The 15722-nt window shown below is 39.7% G+C and overlaps 1 protein-coding gene across 2 annotated transcripts in view; it reads left to right on the top strand.

Annotated features, from left to right (window-relative positions):
* The window catches only part of PDHX (pyruvate dehydrogenase complex component X), a 60203-nt gene that overhangs the window by 22596 nt on the left and 21885 nt on the right, over positions 1-15722 (top strand). For both annotated transcript variants that reach the window (XM_027837876.1, XM_027837877.1), the window contains one exon: positions 11670-11869. In XM_027837876.1, coding sequence (XP_027693677.1) covers positions 11670-11869 — 200 coding nt within the window. The remainder of the gene's footprint in view (positions 1-11669; positions 11870-15722) is intronic.

Genomic DNA, 15722 nt, shown 5'->3' with positions numbered 1-15722 from the left:
TCTCTTGAGTTTGTGCCCATTTCTTTTGGTTCTATCCTTGTAGGAGATAGAGAATAACAAAATTGTTGTCTTTATTTAATAATTCAAATAATAGAAGCCAATTAATTTGCTGTCTTTTTCTAGCATGGTGTCTGACACAGTAGGTGTTCAATAACTCCTTGTTGATTGCTTTTCTTCAGATTACATAGCCACCACTTCTAGTGGTTTTTTGAGAAGCCAAGAAACTTTATAAATCCTAGCACCATATAACCATTTCTTGTGGAGCTGAAATTTTACCCATACAGTTATTTTTATTATGCCTGCTGCTCAAGGACCAACTTAGCTTTAGCTACCTATTGAGAGGTTTATTTTCTAGGTGATAAATTCTTGGACCATAACTCATCAGGATATGCATACAAATTTTAAAATAGCCGTCTGTTTGAAAAGGAGACTAAGCTAAGAAGCAACATTTTTAAATCGTTTATGAACATCACTTTAAATAGTGAGACGGAGAAAAGTTATGTAATCAAGTAGAAGGAAACTGGCAGGTTCTCCTTTGAGAAGTAAATAAAGAAATGGGTTTCACCTTGCCTCCAAAGGCAGTGCATCGCCCTTCATGGCTTGCTTCCCCTCACCTAGTTGTTCTCGATGACCATGGCCTCGGGGAACACTTTGCAGTTTATGTGTCAATATCTGTTCTAGAGAATGAAGAAACCAAAGTTTTGTTAGGAATGTGAAGAGATCCTTTAAACCAAGTGAACCTACCTTGTTGCGTGGTCCCTCTGATGTGGGGATTGAAGGCAACACAGATGATGGAAAGTTTTGTTTGAGATTAATAAATGAAAATAGAAAACTGCTAGATTATTCAGAAGGCTCATGCTTCTTTCTCATGAGTATTATCTACAAGATGAGAACAAGAGGGTGCCTGAAATGGTGAGGATTAAGCGTACATAATAACAGTAAAGAGCATTCATACAGTGCTTTGAGGTTTGCAGAGTGTTTTACAAGTATGTCATTTGACCTTCACAACAACCTTATGAGGCAGATGCTTTTATCTCAATTTTACAAATGAGGAAACTGAGGCAAACAGGTGAAATAATTTGCTCTAGGGTCACACAGCTAGCAAGTACCTGAAGCAGGGTTTGAACTTGGTTCTCCTTAACTCTCAGGTAGAGTACCCTGTCACCCTGCAGGAGCATTTGCCAGTCTCACTTCTGATAGAGGCCTTGGCACCACCTCGCTGCCTTCTGGACAGACAGTAACTACGTGTTAGTGAAGTAGGAGTGTTTTAAAATCAGCTCTCTGTGTGATAGCTCCAGCCTGACATTTAAGTTAAATAAAATGTTGACTGAAAAAAAATGGACATCATTTGTCATCAGACACTGACCATTCCAACCTGCTGATGTTTTGGCTCTTGCCTTCTTCAGGCCATATTCAGGTCAGGTTTCATTATAATAAATAACCACATATGAGAAGGTCTTTTAACGTACCCAAGTACCACTGCACATTGTAAATTGTCTCTTTTTCATACCCACCAACTACAACCATCTGGCCCTCCGGGGCAGGTGAGCCAGCCCAGCTGAAGCATTGGGACAGCCCTGGCTGGTGCCAGGCTAGTTAAGTTGCTGCCACAGGTTGTGTTTTGGGCCCCTCTTCTCCTTATATACTCTTTCAGTAATCTTATTAGTTCTGTGAGTGTCTAACTCCAGTCTCTCTTCTCAGCTTCCATCCCTGATCACCGGTTGCCTATTGAACATTTCGAACTGGTTACCATGAAGACGTCTTAAATGTGATAGGTCCTGGACTAAACTCACCTTTCCTTCTAAATCCTCCCCTCTTGCAAATTTCCCTATTTCTATAAAAGGCACCAGCACAAGAAGAATCATTTTAGGTTTATAATCTTTGCATTATCCTGGACTCCTCACTTACCCTCAGCCTGCATAGCTAATCAACTGCCACAGCTTGCTGTCTCTGTCTTCACAGCATCTCTTGCAGCTGACCTTTTCTCTGCAGAGCTACCACCTCTGTTCAGCCCCTCACCTAGATTGTTGGAATAGCCTGCTATTTAGCCTTCCTGCCTCTAGTCTGTCCCCACTCCATCCTACACACTGATACCAAAGTAATTTTCTTTAAATGCATCTCTGAGCATTTGACTCATATATTCATCCAACTCCATTACTTTCCTGTTGCTTATAGGAAAAATATCAACTCCTCTGTTTAGCTTTTAAAGCTAAACAACCTTGCCTCAACCTTTCTTTCCTGTCTTAATGGACGTTATTCTTCTCACATTTTGCAGACATAGATGGAATGCTGTCTGTACCAGTAGAGTGATGTCATCGAGTTAACAAATCTCTCTGTTATGGTGGATTTTTTTTTTTAATGCTCTCCAGTATTGGTTCCCAGCCAATGAGCTGCAGATCCTTTGATGCTATGGAGTTACCCCAAGGTATCCATGATTCCGCATGGGCTCCACGCATTGTCATTTTGGTTTTTATTTAGCTCTTAAGAAAATATGCAGGGTGACCATATAATAAATGCACTGGAGATGGAATAAATCATCTCCCATTTGTGAGATTTTTAAAATATATGTGTAGTTTTAATAAACATGGATATATTTTTCAAATGTATATATAGACTTGTCATAAAAAGAGGTCTTTGTACTTAGAAAGGTTTGAAATTACGGATGTTTTCTTTTTCTAAATCATTTTTTTAAAATACAGATTTCCAAATGGTACCCACATATGGCAGAAAGATGAGTTTTAGGGTTTATGTTTTATTACAGTTGTTGAATCCAGGCAGTCTGTCAGCATTTTTAATAACCGCACTATATCACAAACATCAGCTTGTGGTACACTGTTGTCTTCAAATCACCCAAGCTAGTGGCTGCCTAGGAAGTCCCCATTTTGTGCCTTTAGGTCTTGAGTTGGGGCCTTTTGCAACTAAGCTGTCATTTATCATGGTTACCCTCAGAGTGTATAGAACTGCCCAATGGCAACTAAATTTTAGGTGAACTCCTTTGTCCATCTATATTTGTTCCATTGACCACACTTTAGAGCCCGGTGTCTTATTCTAGAAAATAAAGGGTTCAAACTAGTTGGGTGCGTATTAAGGTTTCTTCTAGCTCCGGAGTCCTGTGATTCTTGTAGTATAGCCCTGGGATGTTGTTTTCCCTTTGAACGATTGACCTCTTTTTGGTTTTTGTTTTGGCCCGTCTTTCACACTCATAATATAATTTCCCATTTTCCAGGGTGCCAGCAGCCACTCCCAGCATCGTGTGACCTTCCATTTCACAGCCTAGTGGTTTAGGAGTAAATAGATTTTATTAATGTGTCTATACCTAATGACTGAGTTGACTTGGGTTCTTCCTCCAAGACTGCAGCTCACTCTGTCGCTCCACATCTGCCTGTCCTGTGTGACTTTTGCTCATCTCCTGCCAGCGCTTCACCACAGTCCTTCCTTCCAGTGTGCCAGAGACATTCCTTTTTTCTTCCTGATACCACGTGGGTCCTAGTGCAGCACACAGGTCATTCCTCTGGAGACAAGGCCAGCCCATCTTTCTTGGTCCTAGGCTACTTGCTTTTCCTTCATAATTTCATGTTTGTAACAAATTGTCGTCACTTGTGATTCTTTGTTGTTCTTTAGGGGATCCTTAATTTCAAGTTGCCTGAGACTCTTTTGTTCCATGACTTGCCACTGTAGAAGTACACAAGAAAAGTCTTGGTATGATCCAGCTGGCTTTTCTCTCTTGTATCTAGAGCGATTCTAGATTTCTGGAGGCTTGGCCATGTTTTGGGCCTTGATAGAATCAGCACAATTTCTTCTGCAAACAGGAGCAGCTGGAAGCCGGCACTGTCCATGAGGCTTCTGGGCTGAATCTCCTCCGAAACAGTGGAGACAACTAATAAATTGTTTAAATGTTGCTGCTAAAATTAGATACTCTGTGACTTTGATTTTCCTAATGTATGATGAAAATGTCAGGCGATTTGTATTACCATGTTAATATAAACTCTGGCTAGTCTGAAGTCTTACCTCCTTTGCATATAAAAGTCTTTCTGAATTGATAGCCTTTTCACCTAGCTGCTTGGTGTTGTGTTTTGAATGGCCAAGAATGTCTGCAGCTAGATGGTGCCAATTCCTCGTTTCCTAATGCTGTGAAAAGAGTGAAACAATTGAGAGATCAGTTTTTAATTGTTTTTAGCAGTCTATGGAGCTGCTTCTTTGCCTTGGTAAAAATTGCATGCATAAATAGAACTTCATGTTATTCTTCTACATGCTTTTTTAAAAATTGCCTGCTTTTATGATAATGAAATGTTAAATCTACATAATTTTCATAGAAAAAGGAGAACAAAATAGGATCTTTTCAGAAGTCGTATTGATGACTAGAATCATGACCTCAGGAGTGGAGGCTGGATTTGGAGAGGACAGAAAGAAACTCAAGTGGGGAAATAAGACTTGCACTAGCCCAGGGGAGAGATACAGGGCTGTGGCTGCAGGGGTGGAGAAGAAGGGGTAACAGGCACAAAGACGATGTGATGGTAGAAATTACAGGGTTTGACAGTGGAATGGGTGGGTGAGGTGAGGGAGCAGGGAAGGCCTGATTGATTCAAGGAGTGGTGCTACCCTCAGCAACAATTGGGACGAGGGAGAGTTTGGGGGAAAAGATGAGTTTTATTTTATACATGTTGGATTTGAGTTGAGCATTTGAGACATCCAGCTTGAAATGTCCAAGGAGAAAGTGGAAATGTGTGACTAGCTCAGCAAAGAGATGAGGGTTGGATGTTCAGACCGGGGAATTGTCTGTAGGAGGGAGAGTGGAAGCCCTAGGGGGGAGCTGATAGTCACAAAGTGAAACAGTGTAAGGGGAAAAAAAAGAAGGGCAGCCAGGCAAGAGCCTTGGAGGACATCCATGCTTCGAGTACATGGCAGAGGTGAGCACTGAGAAAGATCAGTTGGACAAATGGGGGACAGCCAGGAGAGAGCAGTAAGCCCCATGAAAACTTGGAGGAGGAAGAGTGTTCAGGAGGAGAGTTGAGGTACAATTTCAGATGCCCTAGAGAGGGGCAGCTAGGTGGCACAGTGGATAGAGCATCAGGAGGACCTGAGTTCAAATTTATCCTCAGACACTTAATAGCTGTGACCTTGGGCAAGTCACTTCACCCTGACTGCTTCCCCTCCAAGAAATGCTCTAGAGAGATTAGAAAAGGTGAAGACTCAGAAAAGGTCCGTTAGTTTTAGCAATTAAGAGATCATCAGTGGCTTCAGAGAGAGCAGTTTCAATTGAGTGATGGGTTGGAAGGCATTTTGTAGAGGATTTCAAAGTGAGTGAAGGAAAAGTTGGAGCACAGAGTACAGATGACTTTCTCAAGGAGTTAAGCTAGGAAGAGAATGAGAGATAGAGGACAACAGCCGGTAGAGCTGGTGGAGCCCAGTGAGGGTTTGAAGGTAGCAGGGAAGGAACCAGTAGATAGAGATTGGAGTTAAGAGATTGGGGTTGATAGTGAGGTGAGAGCGAATGAGATGGAGAGTGTGTGGAGAGGTTTGCCTTGGGAAGGAGAGAACCGCCTCTCCATCTGAGACTGGAGGGAAGGGAGGGGAGAATCGAAGAGCGGTCTGAAGGAGGTGAGAGGAGGAGGAGAGAAAAGGGAGCTCCCTCAGCTCATGTTCTGAATTCAGTGAGATGAGATTGTCTGCTCAGAGCAGAGCAGGAGGGGGTGCCCAGGGCCACTTGAGGAGAGGCAGGATTGGAAATAGCTGCTGTGGACACAAGCAGAGGCAATCATTTAGGCAGTGACGCAATGTTTCCCCGGCTTCACTTGAAGGCCCAGTTGAGATTGGGTGGACTCAGCCATCAAAGTCCATGATTTCCTCCAGTAGCAGTTTAATGGGAGCGAAGGGGGCAGATGATGAATATGTGAGAGATCATGAAAATAACAGAACACGGTTGAGACAGTGACAACACAGGTGCTACATATTAAAATATCTGGGATGAAACCAAAGCCTTACCCAGAGGCAAATCCATGCCTCGAATATTTATGTCAATAAAAGAAAGAGAAAATTAATGAAATGTTTGCACTTAGTAAAGAGGCAAAACACCAAACCACCAGAAAGAAGACAGTAAGAAGTAACAGAGACCAGAGGAGAAGTCAGTAAAGTGAAAAATAAGAACACAACCGAAAAGATAAATGTAGTAGTTATTTTTTAAAGATTAAAAAATTGATAAACTATTAGCAAGTCTAATCAAAGAAAAACAAGAGCAAACCCAATTCAGAATTAGGAATGAAAAAAGGCAGAAAACAGTGAGAAGAAAAGCTATCTACAGATCTGTAACAAAAAAAAAAATTCTGTAGCCTTAGTGATATGAGCTAATAATGCAGCCATGATGCCCTCATTGGCATTTTCTTTGTAGGCCCAATAGTGATTTCTTTTCATTCTTCCTAGTGACAAATAATCTTGGTATTTATAGCCACACTGACTTTGCTATGGTTTGAAAATGGAACTCTGTGGTGATACTTTGGATAATTATTTCTATAAATTACATTTTCTAGTGGGGTTGAGATGAAGTTCTATATCATATTTGGATCTATTGTTATTTGCATTCTTTGTGGAAGACTTCAAGGGGTCAGATATAAATTTTATTTGACTTTTAGATTCCTTGGAAACTGAAATTTAAAATGTTTTAGTTGATACCTAATCTCTGTAGGACATCATTTAGGAGAATATTGAAAAAAAATATTTGAGAGACAAATGTATTTATTCTTATTTGAGTAGTAAAAGAGGATTTGGTGAGGTCATTTAGTCTCATATTTTATTTAGTTTGACCCAGATTTCAGAGAACTTTCATATTCAGAGAACACTTACACTGTAGAGGATATATGTATATTCAGAGAACTATTCATATTGGCCAGTTGAACATTTAAAAAGAAAATGTTTTTGAACCAGTTTGATGTTTATTTTTAATTTGACCTTGTTCCTAGTTCAGACTTGAAAAGAGTTAACTTTGTTTGGATTTCCTATCATTTAACAAGTTTTTAGTTGAAATTTAACTTTATTAGGCAGTGGTTTGCTTTTTTGACTTAAAAATATTTTATAATTCATGAACAAGTAATTAATCATTTTAACAAGAAAAGAAAAATCTGAAAACAGTAGTAGACTTGAACTTGCCACAACTTAAGTCACAATAAAGAAAAGTTAGCAGACTTTGCAAAAGTAGGAATGTTAGAATAATTTTATATTGTAAGATACAATTAAAGAAGTGTGCTTGTCAGTGGGAATTATATTCAGGCTGAAGTTATTAGCATCATGTAATGCTAATTAACCCTACTCGGATTTTTAAAAAATTTCTTAGTTAAAAATAGGTTCTAACTTTCAAAAATATATAACTATTTCTTTTCCAGTTTTGCTTTGCATAAAACACCATTTTACTCAACTTTACCACGGACCAGAAATCTTTCAAAGTTTCTTAACTTGAGAAATAATGTTTTATCATTTTAAGGCTACTCCATATATTTCATGGATTTAGGTTGACCATTAAAGTTAGTGACATTCTTCCCTAACCCACATTTGCTTAATTTCCAATAATAAGCAAAAATCTCTATAGCCAGTTAACATATCTAAATACTCAAAGCTGAGTCATATTCAAATTTGATTGCACTGACAAGCTGTAGCAATTTTGCTGATTATGGGGAAATGTAAGCAAAAATTGGGTTGGGTAGACCAGGTTTGAAATTTATTGCATGATATTATTGTCTGCTAAGTGAAATCTGTGTGCAAAACATTATTTAGCCTAATTAAAAGGTAAGAACAATTTACATTGATGAAAACTCTGAATTAGAGAATATTTTTGAAGAGAAAAAATTTCCTTTTCTTTCCCCATCCCCCTCATGCCTATAATAACTCAGACTAGGCTCAAAAGTTTTTTCTGCAGTTCAAACTTCTCATTACAGATTAGAAAACTCAGTCCCTGAAGGATTATATATATACCCAGCTATTAGATGGCAGACTAAGATTTCAGTCCAGGTCTTCCTTCAATCCCATGGCCTTTCTGTGCTCTGTAATTGCAGTTGTTATTTATGGAGGCTTCAGATCAAGTTAAAATGACTGTTTTTCTCATAAACATTTCAAACTTGAACCCTCCAATCTCATCTGTGTCATGCTGTATTCCCTTTGAAGAGAAAGGGTTTGCCTAGGAAAGATAAACTTCTCTCTAGTCATTGAGTGTTAGCATTAACTCCACTTCCACTCAATCTGGAATTAGTGATCTTGCTTTATTTCTTAAGGTATGATACAGAAGTGGATGGATACTCTGCTCATTAGAATGCCAATAAAATTTCATAGAGTTGTAGTGTAGTTAGTTCAGCCAGTTTCCTTTTTGGGAAAAGAATATGTAACATGTTTACATGTAAACCATATGACTTTGATTTTGTTTCAGTAAGTAGATTTCATTACATATTATTGCCTTATGTGCAATTCAAATTAATGTCAGTAGTTAGTGTGCCATGTAGCATATCCTAGCTGATTTATACTTACTAGATATTGTAAGAAGAGAGCTAAGGCACATTGGGAGTCTTCAAATATTTGAAAGCCTGTCACAAAGAAGAGAGGTTAGACCTGTCCTCGGTTGTACTAGAATATAACTGAAAGCTTATTATGAGACAGATTTTTGGATTAGTATATGAAAAAAAAATTTTTTTTTTAACAGTTACAGATATTCAACTAGTAGAAGGATTACTCCATAAAGAGTGATTTGCTTTTCATTGGAGGTAGTCGGGGAGAGTGTTTTTTTTCCTGTCTCCATATATGGGGTTCAAAATTGTCCAATCTGGACAGTCTACAGTAAAAGAAATTGAAGCAGAACTCCAAGCCAGTAGCCATTTAGTAAAGGGAGTGGACCTCCTTAAGTGAATGGGACTTCAGATCTTCCTCCTGATCTGAGATAACCCCTGTTTCTAGGACCTTAGTTTTATAGTGCTTGATTACTAGGATGATACAAATGAAGCAGAGTAAAATGCAGAATCTCATTGGTTCCTAGACCTATCCTTGACTCTCCAGACTTTCCAAAAGTTTTGGAGGTGATGAATCTGCAAGGGTGGTCATAGGATGGGCACCTCCTCATGCTGGGCAATAGACGATAGCCTGGAGGTAAACAAAATAAGTTGAAGGACTTTCCATTACCATTAAGTCTTCTCTGCCATGCAGTGTTTGGGCATGACGGTTAGATCCGAAGGTCCTCTCACCCATTCTGGCCTTGGTAACACATGCATCAGGCCAAGAGGATGGAGGTCCTCTAGTCAACATGACGTGATTAAGCAAGTGTACTTTATGACAAGTTAGTAAACTTACAGCTTGTAGTTTAAAGCCTATTGTGAGAAAGAACCTATCGCCGACTAAATATATATTGATAAGTATAATGCTGTGATTGCTAACAATCACTACCCCTGTAGAATCACACTAAACTGATTAATGTTGTTGGAATAAAATAGGGTTCCAATTAAAATAATCTGTCTCATAACTGAGTGGCAACTAAGGTCTCTTCCATCTCTGAAATTCTTTGTTACTCAATACTTAGCAGTTTATTTGTGATACTGTGTATTATAAATGTATGTGTATGTATATATATATGTGCATATATGTGTGTGTGTGTGTGTTTGTGTGTGTGTGTGTGTGTGTGTGTGTGTATATATATATATATATATATATATTTATGTTTGTGCTTCTCCCAGACTAACTCCACTTTCACTTCCCATGAGGGCAGGGACCCCATCTTATCTAAACTTTATGTTTCTCCCAACACGGTGCAGGGATCTGTAGTAAACATTTAAATATAATAAATGACGAGGCATTCTGGAGTAGTGGAAAAAGCCATAGTATGGGATTCTGAAGACTTGAACTTGAATGTTAGTTCTGAAATGTAATCTCTATATGATCAGTGGTAAGTTAGTTAATTTCCTGGCTCTCTGTTTCTGCATCTATAACATGAGGAGGTTGGGCTAGATATCCTTTAAAAAATGTGATTATTTTTTACTTTCAAGCAACATGAATTTATTTTCTCTGCCTTTCTTTCCCTCTATCACTCCTCCTATAGAGGATGGGGTCAGAAACCTTGCAACAGAAAGCAAAGTTAACCAAAACAAATACCCACACTGACCACATCCAAAAATATATGTTTGATTCTGCATCTTGAATCCATCCACCTGCCTGTCAAGAGCTCTGTATTTGTCATTACTGCTCCGGAATTGTTGTTGGTGATAGCATGGATCTAAGTTTTTAAGTCTTTCTTTGTCTTTTCAGTGTTTTTTTTTTTGTGTGTGTGTGTGTGTGAATTGTTCTCTTAGTTCTGCTCACATCATTGTGCATCAGTTCATACTTAGTAGGTTTCTCCAAAATCATCCCTTTTCTCATTTCTTAGAGCACAGTAATGTTCCATTATATCATGTTATAGCATTTTTTCAGCCATTTCCCCAGATGATGAGCATCTCCTTAGGTTCTAGTTCTTTGCAACTACAAAAAGCCCCGCCATAAATATTTTCTTAATGTTTTCTGGGCAGAGGATTGAGCGGCAGGGACCCAGGAACAACTCCAGCTGTGTCACAGCAAACATGCAGCTGGGGAGGGACTGACCACTGTCCAGGCAGTTAAGCACACATTCGTCCTGAGGGCTGGATCTGGTTTCTTTTCCTTGGTCTCTTTAGGGTAGAGGCCTAGTAGTAGCATTATTGGGTCAAAGGGCACGCACAGTAGGAGCTGCTGAAAACTTGCTGTGCTAGTGCAGCTCCAGCCCCCAGAGTTGTTTTAATTTGTATTTCTCCAGTTGTTAATGATGTGGAGCATTTTTTTCATATGGCTGTCGGCAGCTTGGATTTCTTCCTTTGAAAACTGTTTGTTCATATATGACTTGATTTTTTCACCAGATGTGTTTCAATTTTAAATGTGTGTACCTATAACCATTTTGGTGAAGTTGTTGTTATAAGCGTTTTTGTGGTTCGTGGGAGATTGGACTAGAAGACCTCCAAGATGGGTTGAGTAAATGAATTTAAAAGCATTTATTAGGCACTTACGATTTCCTAGGCTTTGTGCTAAACACTGTGGATACAGGTTCAAAAGAGAGACAGTATGGGTAATCTCTTGAAGAGATTACGTTCAAATAGGGGGACGCAGCACCTGGACGGGAATGACGACCAGGGAAGCTTAGGCCACTGCTGCCTCTGCTGTGACAGTTCCAGGAGAGTAATGATGAGAACCCACCTCTTGACAAGGAGGTGAGTGGATTCAGGATGCAGAATGAGACACACATTTTCGGATGTGGTCAGTGTGGGAATTTCTTTTGTTTGACTTTGCTCTCTGTGACAAGATTTCTGCCCCCATCCCCTACGGGAGGAGTGGTAGAGGGAGGGAAACGTGAGAAGCAGAGAAAATAGATTCATGTTACTTGAAAGTGAAGCACAATTAAATTTTTAAAAGGATATATAGTCTAACCTGTTCATTTTATAGATGAAGAAACAGACGAATAGAGCCATAGGGAAATTGAATGATTTACCCTTTCTAGAAATTGTGATAGTATTAATTAAATTGTTGTTTTCAGAGTAAAAGGCATCCTCGTGATGCCAGTTTAAGTGTGGCAAATCTTGCAGCACACTTTTCATCCTTTCATAATTATTTAGCTTCCTTTTTTTTTTTTCCCTTTCAAAATGAAGGTTGAAGAAGGGAGTAAAGGCATTCGGTTAGGATCGCTAATTGGGTTGATGGTGGAGGAAGGAGCTGATTGGAAGCAGGTTGAAATTCCCAAAGACGTGAGTCCTCAACCACCCCCAGCTTCACCTGTGTCTGCACCTCTTGTAGCTGAAGCTGTGGTTCCTGCTTCTGCCACAAAGGCCCACCCAGCTGGGAAACTGTCGTGAGTACGCCATCCTTAGATGGGCTTTCAAGTTGCACGATCTGGATGGGGCCTTTTCTCTCCTTCTTTTCCCAAGAATTTGAGGCATAGAAAAAAAGCGATTAGCTCACCTTGCTGAGGTGCACTCAGTGAGCTAGTCATGGAGCCGGGCACTAAACTTAGCTGGATATTTGGATTCCGAGGCCATGTTTGATCTGTCAGAGCCATTCCTAGCTATTCTAGGATTTAGAATGCCCAAGGATGTTGGTCTAATTGACATTTTATAGATGAAGAAACAGCTGCAGAGGAGGCGGGGATGGCCATCAGTCCTCTCTCTGCTGGAGGTGAGGATAGCATTCTGCTAACTGAATTCCTTGTCTGGACTCCCCTTCTCCTTGTTCTCTCTTCCCTTGCTCTCCACATTTCCCCAAAGGAGGATCCCAGTGAGTGGGCTGGGAAGGCAGTTTTTGCATCCAGAAGTCACCTTGTGATAAGAGTAGGAAATTAATAACAACAATAACAGCTGGCATTTATGTGGCACATTTAAGGTTAAAAAAGCACTTTTCATGTGTTACCGCGTTTGATCCTGGAGATAGACTCTAGAGCATGTGGCTGTGTCTGGGTCTTCTCCCGCTTCCAGAATGTATCCCTTGAGAATCATAAGATTTAGAGATGGAAAGAACCTCAGAGACCATGTAGTCCAATTGTCACTCCACAGATGAAGAAATTGACTCCCAGAGAGGTGCCATGACTTCCCCTAGGCCACATGAGTAGTGAACAACAAAGGGAGGATTTGAACCTGGATCTTCCAGCTTCAAATTTGGTGCTCTTATCACTGTGTCCTATCATTGTTTTCTCCTTTGACAAGCTCTAGACAATGGGTTTGGGCTTCCATTATCACATGCCTGGCCAACTGACACAAAGTGAAGGTAACTTTAAAAAACAGACCAACTGGTTTTGTGATTCCTCATTTTAATTTAATTAATTCCTGTGTTTGAATTTCTGGCACAGAGGAAAGTATGCTTATTCTAGCGAGCTGTTCTGTGAGGTCTCAAAATCATAGGCCCCTAGCATTTCACCATAGTAAGGGACCACAGGAATCATCTAGGTGAAGAAACAGGCTCACAAAGGGCAGTGACTGTTCTGATATCACACAGGTAAATAAATGGCAGGGTTGAGTTGCAAGTCTAAGTTTTTTGACTACAAATCCATGACTCTTTCCCCTCTATTTTACTGCCTGCTCTTCGTTAGACTCCTTCATAAAGATGTGTTTTTAGGAATGTTCCTTGCACGTTCTTGTGTGCTTATTTGCTATTAACAAAATTTCATGAGTTGCTAATTTAATCATCAAATGGAGGATTAACAAAACATTTTTAATATCTCTTACTAGGTTTATCCCTTCTTTTTGAAGGACCTCCATAAAGTAAAGGTTTTTTGTTTTTGTTTTTTCTTCTAAGCAAGTGCCCCTTAGAACTGTACCATATGTTGTAGACCTCTCTATTTTCATGTTTTCCCATCTTATTTACTATTAGAAGAGTTTTGATCCATACTTGGTATCTTAGGAATACTGCTGTTTGTTCTCTTCACCCCCACAATCACCTACACCAATGTCTCCTTAAGGCAGTGAGATACCCTTGAATTTTTGAAGGCTCTGCCAGCAGTATGTAATATCTGGCAGGTTCTACCATGTTGGAAAGACTTCAAGTAAGGTCCTAGCAACAGATGAGATTTGCTTTCTAAGGCTTTAGCCTTGTTAAGTGTGGAGAGGCTCATCCCCAGGAGGCTGGCTCTTTGGTAATGAGTTCTTTGTTCATGGCAGCCCACAAGACAAAGAAATGCACAAAGTGGTATTCGGTCTTTTTTTGGCCCCCTCTGCCTTGACCCTGATGGTGGCACACAGTGGCAGAAGAAGGGCTTCAGGGGACCAAGAATCACACAATTGGTTTCTTTAAACATGAGAGCTGTTGTTACTAGAAACGTGAGATCCTTTTCCATTGACCAAGTAGACATACTACTGGCAGAACTGAGTCACATCAGTGTTGATATTTTCATTATAAGTGAAACAAAAAAAATTTGGAAGTTGCAGGTAAATTGAAGGATGGCCCATAAATTCTTCTTCGATAGGTGAAGAAATGAGTTGGTTTAATTGTGTGTCCAAAGGCAATATGAAGAATCACTTCCTGGGTCCCTTGGTCATCTTGTCTTCTAGTGCTGATGATGAGCGTTTACCAAAAGACCACCATGAAGATGATTGCAGCTTAAGCACCAACGTCTGTTTCAGAGGATGAAAAGATAGCTGAGATCCTGTAAATTAAATCAACATATGATTTTATACTCAGGAATTTCGATGCAAAAGTGGATATAGGGGAGGACAGCATAATATTGTTGGAAAACAGTTCAGGAGTAAGCAGTAAGTGGGCCCAAAGGCTTGCAAACTTCATAGAAACCTCATGCCTCTTTTTCATGATTACTTTTTCAAGAAAATAGTTCGGAGATGCTGATCTGGGTTAGCACCAAAATAAAATGTAAACTTCAATTATTTTGTGTGTGCTTTAACAGATAGGAAATGGGAGTCGTTTATGAATCAGCTTTCTGTTTCCATTCACACAACCAAGTTGTTAAAGCAAAAATAAAAATTAACATCAAATTAGAAGCAGTAATACCAATGAAAAAATAGAGTGTGCCACTGAGGTAGCTACAACCTGACATGTTTATACCAACTGCTAACAACAACAAACATGGGCAATGGATGAAGGAACAGATATCAACACAGAATATCACTGTGTCTGTCAGTAAACATTTATTAAGTATGTGCTGTATACCAGGCACTGTGCCAAGTGTTAGGAATACAAGGAAAGGTAAAAGACTTTTCCTGCTCCTATGGAGATTTTTAGCTGATGTCATTATTATCAATAAAAATAACTTTTAATTATATAACTCTGTAAGTCGCTATGATGAGGAGACCAAAAATTCCTGGAAAATATCTTAGCCAGAAAAAAGTAGAGCAATATATGGCCGTTAAGGACAAAATAGGTTAGTTTGTAAATTCATTTGTACGTAGAAGGGTGGAAGATTACGAGCAGCGTCATTTCATACAGCAGTGAAAGGTAGTGAAGGGAGGCATAGGCTTATAGAAAAGATCCTCCTAACAAACAGATAGAATTGGAGAAGATCTGTCGAGGTTTCTCTGCCTCTTTCTTCCATTGCTGTCAATAGAGAAGCCACGTTTGTGCAGTCTAGCAGCCTGGTCCCCAGTGTGCTACAGGAGGAAGTAGAAACGGCCCCAGAGTCGCTGAGTGGGTCATAGTACTGCCCTGCTCACAATGGCCAAAACTGGTGATGGAGACAGAAGCAAGCAGAGCCAGGAAAACCGTACACACAATCATTATAAACATGTCAAAGGAAAGAATAGTAAAGGAAAACTGGATGTTTGTCCTTAGAATTGCCAAGCTGGGCCCAAGAGATGTGTTGGGAGCACGGACCTCTCCTTCCATTGTGGAAGTCTAGGTATGAAATACGACATGTGCTGGCAAATGCAGTCAACTTCTAGGTTAGTTTTGCTGTGCATGTAAACACAATTCTTAATAGGCGAAGCTAGCATGAAGTGAAGAGGAAATATTTAACAATAAATATGATGTAAGAGTAAAAAGCAGCAATGTTTTTTTTAAAAGAAAAGACATTAAAGAAAACAAAGATGGGAGGAAAATCTAAATTAACTCAAGTATACACAGAGGAAGTCTGTGCTGGAGGCAAAACAGTTCTGAGGACATTGAAGGATGTCTGATAAAGGAAAATGCCAGATTTGGGGAGAAAAACGTTGGCCCACTTACCCCCTCAGTAGGCACTCAGGAATATATTTACTAACATCCCGATT

Source organism: Vombatus ursinus, unplaced genomic scaffold (assembly GCF_900497805.2).
Source record: "Vombatus ursinus unplaced genomic scaffold, bare-nosed wombat genome assembly UNPS02014822.1, whole genome shotgun sequence".
NCBI classification, from domain to species: Eukaryota; Metazoa; Chordata; class Mammalia; order Diprotodontia; family Vombatidae; genus Vombatus; species Vombatus ursinus.
Note: the sequence above shows the minus strand (reverse complement) of the source record. Positions and strands in the feature narration are given on the sequence as shown.